Source organism: Anabrus simplex, chromosome 2 (assembly GCF_040414725.1).
Source record: "Anabrus simplex isolate iqAnaSimp1 chromosome 2, ASM4041472v1, whole genome shotgun sequence".
Lineage (NCBI taxonomy): Eukaryota > Metazoa > Arthropoda > Insecta > Orthoptera > Tettigoniidae > Anabrus > Anabrus simplex.
In genome coordinates this window covers 318,749,338-318,764,787 of record NC_090266.1, presented here as the reverse complement: position 1 = coordinate 318,764,787, position 15,450 = coordinate 318,749,338, and the positions used below count along the sequence as shown (strand labels likewise).

Sequence of the window (15,450 nt, the reverse complement as noted above, 5' to 3'; positions counted from 1 at the left end):
ATCAGCCAAAAGGCTGATAACCAATAAGGTAAATTATGCCTTTGCTGGCAGGACCTAGTGTTCACAGTGCACTATGTCTGCTGGTACGGGCTAGAGCAATTTTGTTACTTTCATTGATCTGTCTCTGTCTTTTCCTTGGCTTTGACAATATGGAAGTGACTGAGGTATGAGCAATGCTAGTAATGCCATTCCTTCTGCAGCCAGTCCCTGCTATGAATGGTGTGAAAATGTTGCTCATAGGGTCAGTTGGTGCATGCATTTCAGTGGGCTTGGCAGACTGATATGTAATAGCAACTTCTGGCTCGGTGAGGAAAGCAACGGGAAACTACCTCACTCCTCATTTCCCTAGTAAGCCTCTTCAGTGATGCCTAGGCTATCTATGACAGCTGATGGCAGAGCTGTTGAGGATCCAACCAGCCTTCAGGCAGATGACTGAACATACAACATACAAGGTAAATTAAACTAACTCTTACACAAAAAGCAGCACTTTATCTGGCTCTATCATGTGGACGAACACTTCAAAATACCTTCTCAAACAAAACTACATTAATAAATGATCACAGTTAAATTCATTCAAGCCACACTGGTCAACCTCCTGAACACCACAATCATGACCACGGCAACACAAGGATGAAAAAGAACACCAGATTGAGCACCGCGATATTCACTGTTCATTTTAAAGCCGACAGTGAGAATGGGACTTCAATCACACGGCAGACAAGAAACGCATCTTTAGTAGTTCATAACGGCCAAAAAGCGAAGGACTACCCACATTCAACCTTTGAAGGACCACCCTAAAACTGCGGTAGTTTCAAAATATACTCCAAATTCTGTGGTCATGGACTTGAAATTGGGAGAAAGAACCAACTGATCAGGTCAGGAAACTATGCAAAAGCAGCCGTGGTCTCCCGCATAAATCGGGACAGTTAGCAGGTATGCCTTCACCTACTTTATACAGACAATACAAACAACAGTAAAAATAGGGTCCTTTTTATCACTGAAAGAAGGAAACAGTTGTAGTAGTACACCAAAAGAAGACTGTTTACTCATTACGAAGAGTAAAATAAGCCCAAAGCCTCAGCTGTTGATCAAAAGCAGGATTTAAGTCAGAGACGAGATGATCATGTTACAGCAGTCAAACTGTTAAAGGCGGAAGAAGAGCGTACAACCCAACAAAAAAGCAGCCATATGGTACAGCCCCAGAATTTGCCTGGTGTGAAAATGGGAAACCACGGGAAGCCATCTTAAGGGCTGCTGACAGCGGGGTTTGAACACACTTTCTCCTGGATGCAAGTTCACATCTACACGCCCCTAACCGCACAGCCAACTTACCTTGTTTGTTTTTTGGATATTTTATCTGCTTTACATCGCACGGACACAGATAGGTCTTATAGAGATGATGGGATAGGAATGGGGTAGGAGTGGGAAGGAAGCAGCTGTGACCTTAATTAAGGTACAGCCTGAGCATTTGCCTGGTGTAAAAATGGGAAACCACTGAAAACCACCTTCAGGGCTGCTGACAGTGTGTTCGAACCCATCTCCTGAATGCAAGTGGAAGATTGTAAAGAAGTTTTTTCAGATGAAAGCCATTTTGAAGTTTGTTATCAGTGTGTTCCTCATGTGCGTGCAGAAATGTTAGAGAAAACGTCACCGGCCCACATTCAATAAGCACCTAAACATCCTCTAAAAATGATGATATGGGGATGTTTTACCTACAAGAGGCCGGGACATTTATTCCCAATTAAGAGTATGATGAACAGTGGCCAGTGCACAGAAATCCTTTGAAGGACGGTACAGCCTGAGTTACAAAAACTATCTTCAGATGGTGAAAAGATTTTTCAACAAGTTCTTCCACGATGCCATACATCTGGAAAGATCAACAAATTCTATGAAGACAGAAACATTGAAGTTGCTCCCGTGGCCCAACAACTTATCCTAGAGATCACGAATATTGCAAAAATTTGGTGGAATCCATGACGAAACATGTCGATGCTGTTTTGAAGAACAAAGGAGGTGGCATGAGGTATTACGGTACCCTCCCCCCCCCATTGGCACTACAGCCCTTGAAGGGCCTTGGCCTACCAAGCGACCGCTGCTCAGCCCAAAGACCTACAGATTACGAGGTGTCGTGTGGTCAGCACGGCGAATCCTCTTGGCAGTTATTCTTTCGAGAACGGGGCCACTATCTCACCATCAGATAGCTCCTCAATTCTAATCACGTAGGCTGAGTGGACCTCGAACCAGCCCTCACATCCAAGTAAAAATCCCTGACCTAAGCGGGAATCAAACCCGGAGCCTCCGGGTAAGAGGCAGGCACGCTACCCCTACAAAGGTATGAAGGTATGGCTTTCTCTAATTGCAGAACTGATTTTCAGCACTTTTTACAACTTCTGTTATGAGAAAACTTTTCTCTATCTTGTATGGATTAATTTGCATGCTACTGTATAGTACTGTGAATATGTCCTCCCTATTCGGACATGGAATAGACAGGAGGGCAGAAAATGAAAACCGACAAGTTACTTTGGAATTTCCATTAATGCAGGGTTGAGAGGATGTTGTAGCACCATCTCAAAGCACCAATATGCTCAATGAACACACTGTTAATGTTACACACTATACAACCGTATCACATAAAAATGAATTTCTAACAGCAATGCTTAAAACGGACACAGGACATCAAGTATTCCTGTCCTGGGAGTTAGTTGCTGAGGATGGCTATTGTTAAACGGTCGAAGGTACTCCCATGAGGTAATCAAGTTACTATAAAAAGCAATAATTAAGTTGGTATAATGTATCATAATCATATCATCATAATGTATATCAACACTGAGAAATTTTCTAATACCTCGGGCAGTATCCCGATTATCATATGTTACACATGCAGACACAGAGTGATTAGAAGTGAATAAGAAAAAAACTAGTAAGAGTTGAAAAGTGAAGTAAATTACATCTACAGACTAGAAACTAGAAATCATAAAACATGTAAAACAGAGTATCAGTAGTGATGAAGTAAATGCTTTGGTATTTGCAGATGATGTGGTGATTTGGTGAAAGGGAGAAAAGGAAGTACAAAGGAGACTGGATATTTGGAATGAAAATCTGAAGAAGTTTGAAATGGTAATTAGTAAAAAGAAAACTGTAGTCATGCACTGTGGCAAAGAGAAAAAGAGAAGCCAAATGAACATAGATGGAGAACAGTTAAAGAATGTAGAACAGTTCACATGTCTGGATAGCATTATTAATGGAAGTAATGAAATCAACCCTGAAATTAATAACAGACTAAGTAAAGTCAGACAGCTTTTATGGGATGACGAAGTACCCAAGAGAACGAAATTAACATTATATAAACAGTATTTCATACCAACTGTAACATATGGACTAGAAACGCTGGTAACTAATGAGAGACAAAATAGTAAGATCCAAGCAGTAGAAATGAAATTTTTGAGAACATTGGTTAAAAAGACGAGAAGAGATAGAATTCAAAATATTAAAATCAGAGAAGAGCTAAATATAGAACCATTGGTACAGAAAATAGAGAAAGCAGGAATGAGATGGTTTGGACATGTAAAAAGAATGGGAAAGGAAGGGGTAACAAGAAGGGAATTGGAAAGAGAAGTTAAGGGAAAGAGACCAGTTGGAAGACCAAGAGGGTGGATGGATCAGATTTGGAAGGACATTAGAGAAGCTGGATTGGATGTGGCAGAGGTAATGGAGTAGGAAAAGTGAAGGACAGAATGGAGTGGAATAGGCTTGTTAACCACACCCGGGCAACTGGAGTGGGACATTGTTTATGATGATGATACATACAGCATACATACATACATACATACATTACATACATACATAATTAATCATTACAGACTGTTATGCCTTTCAGCATTCAGTCTGCAAGCCTCTGTGAACGTTCTCACAATCCTCTATTTGCAACTAGTGCTGTGGCCTCATTTAGTTCTACACCTCTTATTTTTAAATCGTTCGAAAATGAGTCTAACCATCGTCGTCTTGGTCTCCCTCTATTTATCTTACCCTCCATAACAGAGTCCACTATTCTCCTAGGTAAGCTATCCTCCTCCATTCACCTCACATGACCCCACCACCGAAGCCGGTTTATGTGTACAGCCTCATCCATTGGGTTCATTCCTAAATTAGCCTTTATCTCCTCATTCTGAGTACCCTCCTGCCACCTGTTTGTACCAGCAATAATTCTCGCTACTTTCATGTCTGTTACTTCTAACTTTGAATAAGATATCCTGAGTCCACCCAGCTTTCGCTCCCGTAAAGCAAAGTTGGTCTGAAAGCTGACCGATGTAAAGATAGTTTGATGATGATGATGACTAAAAACAGATGAATGGTCAAATGGGGCTTGGTTCTAGATTAAGTATCAGTCTAACACAGCAAATACCAAGAATAAAGAGAACATCCAGGAACAGACAAGAGATGTGATCAAAGATAAATAATAACAAAAACATTTGCATAACAAGCAGTTATGAAACCAGCAGCTTTAGTTGATTTAAATGGCAAATGTACAGGTAGTCTGAAATTCTGATGTTGGTTATGCTCATTCTGATGATGAGTTATACAGTATGTTGCAATTCTACGGTAAATCTAACCTGTATACATTTATATACGTAAAAGCAATTTTGAACTGTACTTACAAGATATCTTCAGCACTGATTGTGGATACTGTTTTCACATGTAAACACTTATGTTTCTTTTGATATAGTTCCTGAAAGGGAAAACAGCATCATCTTAGCAACAACCAAACAAAAGATGAAGATTTCTTCCTAACTTATCTTTTGAAACATAAATGGTTCAATTACCAGTACATTCAATGATGCAAAACATTATTATCCTATGACATTATATTGAATTCACAACACAACACAACACAATTGTATGTTTTGAGTTTGTACTTTTACTAAGCAGCAGCAGTAATAACTTTATATTGAATTTGGGCAGTGTTGATAAAATTGTTTTAAAGTGAAGAACAACTACAACCATCCTCACAGACTTCAAATAACCTTGACACTAAATTCAATTTGTTGAAGATTTTGTGGATTTTGGTGCTACTCCTGATTAAATGAATCCATTCACTCTCCAAGGAAGGGCAATACAGTGTAGCTTAAACCAGCAAGGAGAACAGTTGTGTCGTGTGGTGTGCACTGGTTGAGTGGAGTGGAGGAGTGGGGGAGCGGACGGGTCAAGTGGAGTGTGAGGAGGAAGCTCGGAAGATGATTGTTATTGAGTCACAGGGTCACTATCGGGAGATGGCAGGGAAGAATGAAGAAGGGAACTAATAATAAAAAGGAATGCAAGGTAGAGATGGGAGTGAAGGAAGAGATGCTGTTAGCTGCAGTGGTGGTCACTGTGCTGCTGGTTATTGGAGGAGTGGAGCTAAATCCAGGTCCACAGAGTAGTAGAAACATGAGCTGGGAAGACACAGAAGTTATAAGGAAGGTGGTAAAGGAGATAGTGGAGGTGTTATGCCCATTTGATCAGTTAAAAATGATGCTACAGGAGCAAGCCCAGGAGCACGAAAATATGAGGCAATTGATCCAGGAATACATGAAAGATACTAAGGCAAAAATGTAAGACAGTGAGATCTGGTGTCACTAAGGGAGAAAATAAAAAATATGGAAGAGGAGGTGGTAAATTTGAAAAAAGGAATAGCAGTCTGCAGCCTGGATCATAAGAAAAAATCAATATTTATTTACAGGGTGGAGGAAGAAAAGACAGAAACTGAAGTGGACATTATTTACAAAGTGGTAGATGTCATTCAAAAGAAAATGAAAATTAACTTCAGTGAGGACAGTATATACAATGTGGAGAGGGTAGGCAAAGTGAGAGGGCGCAGACCCTTAAAAGTGCTGCTGCTATCTTCAGTGATGGCAGATATAGTGACAAGGAACTCTGCTAATCTACGGAGTGAGAAAATTGGGATTAAGAGGGATTTGGGAAGAGGGGAGAATATGAATTTCAAAATTTTGAAGAAACATTTAGTGAGAGCAAAACTGCAGGTGTTGAAGGCGTATATTAGGGGCCAGATACTGGTGGTGAGCTACGGGAACTGGACTCGAAATTGGACAGTGGCGAAACTGAAAGCATTGGAAGAGTTTGAAGCAAGAAGAAATCAGCAGGGCAGATGAGGATGTGCATATTAGCAAGAGAGGAGCACCGAGCAGAAGTAATATCATCGAAGCAGTCTTAGGAGGAGTCAGGGAAGCAGCAAATGAGCTGAGGATGGAGGCCAGTGTGAGAGAAGAAATGAGGATACAGGAAGTGAAGGTGGGATGGGAAACACAAGAGATGGCAAGTGGTCATAAACAAAGCGAAAATAATGGTTTGAGGGAAGAAGCAGAAGTAAGAGGTGCCTTGGCTAAAGGGAGAAACTTGAGCTTAGAGGAACTATGGCGTAAGAAGGGTAAAGGTGACGAAGGCGTGGTGACGAGAAGTAAAAAGAGTAGTAGTAGTAGTAGTAGTAGTAGTAGTAGTAGTAGTAGTAGTAGTAGTAGTAGTAGTAGTAGTAAACTGGTTTGCTTTTGAAATGTTTAGTGAATTGAGCGTAACTAAGGTAATTGGAATTTATTTGGGAGTGTTAAGTATATGTGAATGAGGTGTTGGGAGGCATGAGAACTGTTTTTGCTTTACGTTGCACCCCGACACATAGGTCTTATGGTGACGATGGGACAGGAAAGGTCTAGGGATGGGAAGGAAGTGGCTGTGGCCTTAATTAAGGTACAACCCCAGCATTTGCCTGGTGTGAAAATGGGAAACCACGGAAAACCATCTTCAGGGCTGCCGACAGTGGAGTTCGAACCCAGTATCTCCCGGATGCGAGCCCACAGCTGCGCGCCCCTAACTGCACAGCCAACTCACCCGGTGGGATGAGAATTTGTAAGGTCTAGTGAATTATTGTGGAGTTAGATTGTGATTATATTTATTGAAATGTTTAGTGATTTGAGTGTAACTAAGGTAATTTGGAATTGATTTGGAGGGGAAGTATATAAGGTAATTTTGGGTGATGAATGCTAGGAGAAGAGTTTATTTTGGTGAGTTAGTTAAGTAATGGCGTTTAGTAATTAGGAAGTAGGTCATATTAAAATGCTAAGTAAGGAGCTTGTGGCACACCAACACGACAGGTGATGTAATGCTAGACCTGGGTATGCAACCTGAGGTGGTCAGCAGCGAGGACAATGTACGGTCTGGAATGTGCCAGGTTGCGAGCCCAGCTGGGCAGATATGTAGGTTTTTAAACTACATGTGCCGTTTGCCGATGTTCTTTTATTTCACTCCATTTCATTGTTTGTTGTTTATCCTGTTGCCGTATTACCATGGCCATTGGATCTCCGATAAGGAGTTGTTAATGGGCCATAGGACAGTGTCAGTTGCTCATCTTATCTTAATTTATTCTGGCTTATAGGCTAGACATTGTTATTTTCCTCATGTAACAGATCAATTGGGTAATTTACTGTAGAGCTGGAGAAAAATAATAAAGCTTATAGAAAGGAAAATATGTAATAGACTTAAGAAGTCAAAAGAAATTGGAATAACATACAAAGCTCCTCTAAAGAAGTGGTCACTGTGTACTCATGTCTAGCATATCTGCACAGTGTATACATCTTTCTCTGCACCTGAACCAGGAATGTTCATAAAACAAAATATAGTGGTATTTTTTGAGAAAATGTTATCTAACTTTTGAACTTTCACATTCTTCCCAGGCAAAAATGCTGTGAAACTGAAATAGTGCAAGGTAAATAAAATGCCTCCATTTACCATTTTGAACAGAATATTCCCTCATCTCCTAGGCCTACTTCAAGTGACAATGTGTGTTTTTTCCTACTCTGCACATCTGTACCAATTATATACTGATATACTGTACTGTACCCATTACTGATTATTTCACTGAAGTCAAATTACAGGCATACATAACCACGGCAATACAAAGACAATATTACACCTCTGCCTTACATCCTGACTGAAGCAACAACCTAATATCATTTGGTTACTTTTGTGTGTATGATCCATTTAGTGAAATAAATATTGATGTTTTAGTGTTAGTAGTAATCAAGATTTGTGATGTTTATTCAAATTTTACATTGAGTAGTTCCACTGGTGTTCGGCAGATAACTTACTGTAGATTACGTAGGTTAGGTTTTACTTTTAGAAGTGAAGCTTCCACGGTGAGTAGAATTATTTAGTTCTTTTTCCGGTTTGAAACATGTTTTGTGTACATCCCGTACAGTTTGCCCATGTTTTGAATACATTCCAGTATTCTTTGTCAAGGTGACTGAAACACCCCTACTCGATCCGAAGTAATCAGTCTCCCAGGTAGCAATCATACTACGAGGGTGATTCCTGACCTTAGCCTTATATATTCTACCCTCTCTGGCTGATATAAGCCCCCTGGCTGTCTTGTAAGAATTCTGGAACATTGTGTGCCATAGCCAGGTAGCGGAACTTGCCCACGCTGTTATGTAATTAGAGGTTCGGCCTGTGTGTTTATGTTGAGGTGTGTATCTCTTAATGTATATATGTATGATAGGCATCCAAGAATTGCCGTTTTTATATCCTCCTCCTAATTTCATATGGTTCGGGTGTTTCTCGATTTTGATAGTCCCACAGATTTTCCTTTCAAGATTCCAAGGGACAGCTGCTAGGATATTGGTCTTCTCCAAAGATATTCCGTGTCTTGTTTTGTACGAATGCTTGGCTACAGCTGAAACATCTGTTTTTTGATTCTTGGTGTGATGGAGGTGTTCTTTTAGGCAAGTAGAGATCATATGTTTCGTTTCACCAACGTTACACTTTCTGCAGCTACATTCAATGTGGTATACTCCAGGAGCCTGTAGTTCTATTATGTCTTTTACTGGTGGTAGATAACAGACTAAATTCCGGTGTGGTTTATAGATGGCTTTTATGTCATATTTGTCCAGTACCCTACTGACAGTGTTTCTAATGTAAGGAAGCCATCCAGTGAGCAGGTGAGTTCCAAAGATATGCATTTGTTGACCGTTTGGTGCAAGTATTTAGATAACATTATATGTACAGTATTAATTTTTATCGTATTTATTTTGTATCAACAGTATTGCATATCTGTCCCCAGTACTTAGATTTTGTAGAATTACTGTCTTGCTTTTAATTTCTTGGTCAAATTTTTAAATCCTGTTATTGAAATCGGTTAAGTGTAAGAGAAGGCTATGAGCCATAACTTGGAAAGGAAGAAAGAAAGAAAGAAAGAAAGAAAGAAAGAAAGAAAGAAAGAAATAATATTCTAGACTATTTCTTTCCTTTGATTTTTTTAAATTCAGAGAATATGGTACAGTAAGTTATTTCATCTCTTGCTTATTTTTCCATAAAGAAAAATAAGGAATGGGTATGTACCGGTAATGAAAATGTAAGGACTGTGGGTGTGAGTGGGCATTAAGGAGTATGAGGGAGGAGTTGGAGAGTTTGAGGGAGATAATTAGAATTCTCAGAGGAAAGGAATGAAGATAGGTTTCCTGCAAACAATGTACAGAATACATTGATGTACAAGAGAGACAGGAAGGAAAAAGGGAAGCTGTAGAAGACAGGTGAGCTAATGTTTTAAGGCCAAGGAAATTGAGGGCAAAGGGCTCTATTCTGAGAGAGAATTCAGGACAGGTATCAGTGAGAAATCAATACGAGTCACTGCAAGTAGATCTGCAGGAGGAAGATGAGGAACAGGGAGTGCAGAGGAGTGCTGAAGTAAGAGAGAAGAAAATGGTAGGAAAAGGAAATGTAGAATAGAAGATAGGGATAGGGAGATGGAACAGGGTCATTGGAGGGAGAGAAGGGAGGAAGAAGTAGGTTCTGCAGCTGTCACAAAAGATAGACAAGACCAGCAGGAGTAGGATTCAAACAAGGTGGGAGTTTCTGAGACTCTAGTCATGGAGGACACCATTGTTAGGCATGTGGGAAAAGTGTGTGGAGGAAAAGGAACCAGGGTAGAGTGTAATCCAGGAATTAGGTTAAGGCAGATGTTGAAGAAAGTAGAGAAGGAGGGTAAGGAGAAGGTGGTCATTTTTCATGTTGGTATAAACTATGTAAAGCAAGCAATTATAAGTACCAACATAGTTGGGGATGTGTGGGATCTGGTAAATGCAGCACGAGTGAAGTTTAAGGAAGCAGAGATTGTTACCAGTAGAATACCATGGAGGGATACTGGCTGGAAGGTGATTGGGGATTTAAATGTGATTATAGAGTGAGTATGTGGGAAATAGGAGTGAGATTTGTAGATACTACTGGTGGGTAGGAGATAGGAATCTGTGCTCAGATGGCCTTCACTTGAACCGCAGTCAGGAGGTTTGTTTAGAAGGGTTATAGGGAGGTGCATTCAGGGAAACTAAGGACTAGGGAGCAGTGATAAGAGAACAGGGATCTAAAAGTCAAGTAAGGACGACATGAAAATGTTACTGTTTAACTGTAGAAGTAATGGAAATAAAGGAATAGAATTAAGTAATAGATATGCAGGGTCTCTCTTATAAACTAAGACTGAACGCATGGTGTTTGTACTCTGCACTACGGCAGCTGCCTTAGCCGAACTTATGTCGGCTGCTCTGCCTTTAAACATGTATACAATCTTATATGAAATCTTACCTTATAAAAGATGCTAGAAGTGTCGTCCTGTTATACAAGCATTGTATCTGGCAACCACATTCTGGCTGCCCTGAGTGACTTCAGCCACTGTAATGTTTCAGATTCCATTCGCAATGTTTCCTTTCAATTCCTCAAATGAGTGAGGATTTGTTTGATACACTTTCTCAGTCAGTTTACCCCGCAAGTAAAAATCGCACACCGTTAAATCTGGAGAACGAGGGGGAAATATCCCAGCACTGCCCACAGCCTGCAAACACTTCTGAAACTGTCAGAAGGGAATCTCCTGCTGTATGAGCAGGGGCTGAATCTTGTTGAAATCACCCACACGATTTTTCTTCTTCCATTTGACACAAGTGCGATAAACGGATATAACTTTAACACAATATTCTCTCACCTATGGGTAACTAATGCAAATATCGAGCTCGAATTATTATTATTACTTTACAATTATTATTATTATTACTACTTGTATGTATGCCCATGAAGTGATGTACATCCATTTATAATAATTATTATTATTATTTACATAGTCGAATGATCATATTGTGTGTGAGGTTATGTCATGAAACAGGTGTTGTACATAGACATTTATATCAGTTCAATTAATGTAAGAACCAGGATATAGTTCATTCTTACCTGTATATATAATTTGTAATCCATAACTGTGAAACAAACTGTAACTTCCAGAATGGTAATAGGTGACAAGAACGATGGAGAATATTCTGTACATTATATTCTATGTATTAGGCATTCTAGAATTTTCACGAAGGTAGTTTTTTTGTAATGTATCTTTCTGGAAGCCTGGCCAGGCACATATATAAGGAGTTCTTGATGGCAACAAAGAGTTAGTTATTGGAAGAGAGTCACTGGTTGACGAATTATTGGTTACGACGAGTTATTGTTTAGTAGAGTTATGGGGTAGCAAGATTATACTTGGGAACTCGAGACATGCAGCAGATGCAGTCGCCATATTGAAGTGTCATGCAGCTGTTATTTTAAAATGGCGGTTTGTGATGAGAGTATTTTGTTTGTAACAGCAGTGATATAGGTTATGTGTGTGTTTAATGTGTAAATAATGTGAATAAAAAAACTGTACCAACTGACACAATCTTGTGTGAGTCTTTGTGGATACGTTATGTTAACTGATGGAAGAATGGTGCTAAAATGTCATCTTGGTACCTCTCTGCATTTACTGTTGTCTCGGAAAAGGAACCGGAGTGTTTCTTTTAAAATGTGTAAAATTTATAGTGTTATTTTCCACCTATTCAATACAATCAATCATAAGATTAATGTTCTTTCCTCACTAAACTAAGAACCTGGGACATGTTTTGCCCCTTTTAAAGGGTATCACTAGCCTTATCATAGCCTCAATACCAAAACAGGTACCTGTTTAACTATGACATAATCTAAAAATCCATAATATTTAAAAACATTGATGTACAGTCGTTATTTAAGGAACGTGACTAGGTATGAGAATCATTATTATGTTAAAGGCCTAATGTCTTGGTCAAGAGTGATTAATTAGCCTATATGGTACAATATACATTGGTTAAATTGAAGCAAGTTAAAACATTTTTAAACAAGATCTAAAAAGGAAATACATTCCAACACACAAAGTTTGACATATTATTTAACTATATGCTCAGATCTAGTGATTAGTTCTCATTCAAAGGTTGTTAAAATTTAGAGTTTGTAACTTTCGAAGATAGAAGTTATTTTATTGTTGTATTCTTAACTGACGGCTTATTACTGAGTACTATATTTGGTGATGCACTAAAATTGTAATAGTGTCATTAACCATCTTCTTTTGTATACACTAGTCTTGTGGTGTTGGCATGCATAGTCGATGATGTGTCATTCTAATGTTAGCTTGTTGATCAAAGAGAGAATAGGCTGTGGGACAGTTGTGATATTACGCTGTCGGGTGTATATAAGCTCTGTAAAGGGAGAAGTTAGAATTAACCAGATTGAAAATGTAAGAAACAAGATAGGGAGAGGGTAACCGAAAAAATTATAAGTATTGCTGTGTTGACGCTTGCCTTTTGCCCACTTGAATGTTACCTTAATGTGCGAGTACTGGTGGTCGCCGATGATTTTCTTCGCGTATTGTATGTGTGTCGTCTTGGAAAAAGGGAGTGGTCTTGCGAAGGCGGGGCTATTAGCTTGCGGGTTACGCGTGAGGGGAAGTTGCTTGCGTCTGGTGGGGAAGAGGGACGGGATGTGTTTATGGCCTGATGGGAGTATTTTATAACTTGCAACCGGAGTGTTTATCGTAGAGACAGGCTAGGAATGGTACGAGGGAGAGTATTAATTTTGGTGAAAAAGAATTTGTCAGATACGAAAATGTTAAGGATGAGATACATGAAATTCTGGTTGTATGGCTAATCCCTAAAGGTAAATAGGCAACATGAAGTTTCTGGGGTACACCGACCTGAAAAGGGTGGTGCAGATGCTGAAGGACCATTACTATTTGATAAGATAATCAGCTATGTGGGAAGCGACAAGGAAAGGAACGTGATTGTAGTGGGTGATCTCAATTTACCAAATGTCAATTGGGAACACAATGTGAATGACAGGGAGCATCACCAACAAATAGCAAATAAATTAATCTGGGAGGACACCTGAATCCGAAAGTGATGGAACCAACTAGAGGAAAGAATATTCTGGACATGGAGCTGGTAAAACCATTGAGCTCTACAGAGAAAATGAAGTAAGAGATGGTATAAATGATCCAAAGCTGTTTTCATTTAAGTTAAAAATAAATGCAATAGAAAGGAAGATTGTAAAAGTAGGACTCTTAGGCAGTACCATATGTTTGATAAGACAGGCATGAGGGAGTTTTTTAAAATGTCATTATCGGCAGAAAACAGTAAATAAAAAAGTAAAAAGTCTGTGGGATGGGTTTAAAGCAATTGTTCAGGAATGTGAAAACAGGTAACCTTTAAAAGTGGTAAGGAATGGTGAAGATCTACTATATTATAACAGAGAGGTAAAGAGACTAAGGGGAAGGTGTAGGTTAGAAAGAAACAGAGTTAGAAATGGTTGTGGAAGTGAGGAGAAATTGAAGGAACCTACTAGGAAATTGTATCTAGCAAAGTCAGCTAAGGATAACATGATGGCAAGCATAAACTGGCAGTCATACCAATTTTAATGATAAATGAAAGGGTATGTATAAGCACTTTAAAGCAGAAACAGGTTCCAAAGAGGACATTCCAAGAATCATTCATCTATAAGGGAGTGTATTTGCGAGGATTTAAAGAAATCAGAAATATTCAGTCAGCAGTATGTAAAGATTTTTGGTTGGTAGGACAGTGTCCAGGGAGAGGACGAGAGTACTACTAATGAAATATTGAAATTTACCTACAAGAACAAAGATATTTACAATAAGATACAAAAGTTGAAAACCAGAAAAGCAACTGTAATTGATAAGATTTCTGGGGATATACTAAAGGCAATGAGTTGGGATATAGTACCAAATTTGAAGTGCTTATTAGATTACAATTTGCATGAAAGAGCTATATCAAATAAATGCGCGAGTAACTGTAGTCACCCGTGTATAAAAAGGGTGAAATATAAAGCTGATAATTACAGGCCAGTCAGCTTGACATGTATTGCATGTAAGCTTTGGGAAAGCATTCTTTCTGATTCTTTGAGGCATGTTTGCAATAATATTAACTGGTTTGATGACTTTTATTGGGGGGTGGGGTAATATCTGAAGCTATATCTCTTTAGTTTCAACTTGGTGATTTTATAACTGTTAAGCTCTTCCGTTTGCTGAAACTAATTTTGAGTAATATATTTATAAACCATCTGAAAAAGAAATCATATGGAACCAGTATTATACTTGAAAAAGAAACAAGTTAATTAAAACAGAATGACTTTTAATTTTTAATTTTAATTAACTTGTTTCTTTTTCAAGTATAATATGAAGTATAACACTGTTTCTTTTTCAGATAGTTTATAAATTTATTACTCAAAATTATTTTTGACACAATGAAGAACCTAAAATAAAAAATTAAGTTTAATAGAAGTTTAGAAAAATTTATTCCACTGAAACTAAAGGTATCCAGCAATGTATATGAGATATTTTAGATTTAGGAGGTCAAATGAACTATGCTGTGACTGACCTAACTAAGGGGTTTGATAGGGTAGATCATGGCAGACTACTGGCCAAAATTAGTGCAATTGGACTAGACAAAGGAGTGACTGAATGGGTGGATATATTTCTAGAAAACAGAACTAAAAGAATTAAGAGTAGATGAAGCATTAACTGATCCTTTAATCATTAAGGGGGGAATTCTTCGAGGCAGTACAGGACCTTTATGTTTTCTTATATATACAGTCCAACTTCGATATCTCAAAGTGCCTGAGGAGGCTGAAAATACTTCAGTTATTGAAAATTCGAGAAATAGAAAAACATACATACTACTATGGCTCCACAAAAATTATCAGCTGTACTGTTATTTACTTCCTAAGTTATGATACTGAACATCTAAAACATCTAAAATTGTTAATATTTTTCAATATCATATTAAAAGTTTTATTTTACCATAAGAAGCAATATTCTCATTACTGAATACTTACTAATTCATATTTTTAAAAAGAAATTTGTACTTTTCCTGCATTGTTTTCTCTGTAACCATATGCTCTCTACAACATTTCCCAACAGATTAACTGCACCACATGCATCCTCGCCAACTGAGGACTGTCACCCCGTACTGTAAACCGCTTACTGCGAGGTTGCAAGTGGCCTAAAGGAGGGTTTTAAGCTACTGCAGTGTGGTTGCAAAGTTCATGCGGCTATTCAAACAATACACCAACTAAAATATAGAA

The 15,450-nt window shown here is 38.6% G+C and overlaps 1 protein-coding gene across 1 annotated transcript in view; it reads right to left on the bottom strand.

Moving 5' to 3' along the window:
• Positions 1 to 15,450, bottom strand: part of anne (anne boleyn) — a 382,933-nt gene that overhangs the window by 286,012 nt on the left and 81,471 nt on the right. Inside the window, exon 4 of the mRNA XM_067140654.2 lies at positions 4,656 to 4,726. Within this exon, the coding sequence (XP_066996755.2) occupies positions 4,656 to 4,726 (71 nt within the window). The remainder of the gene's footprint in view (positions 1 to 4,655; positions 4,727 to 15,450) is intronic.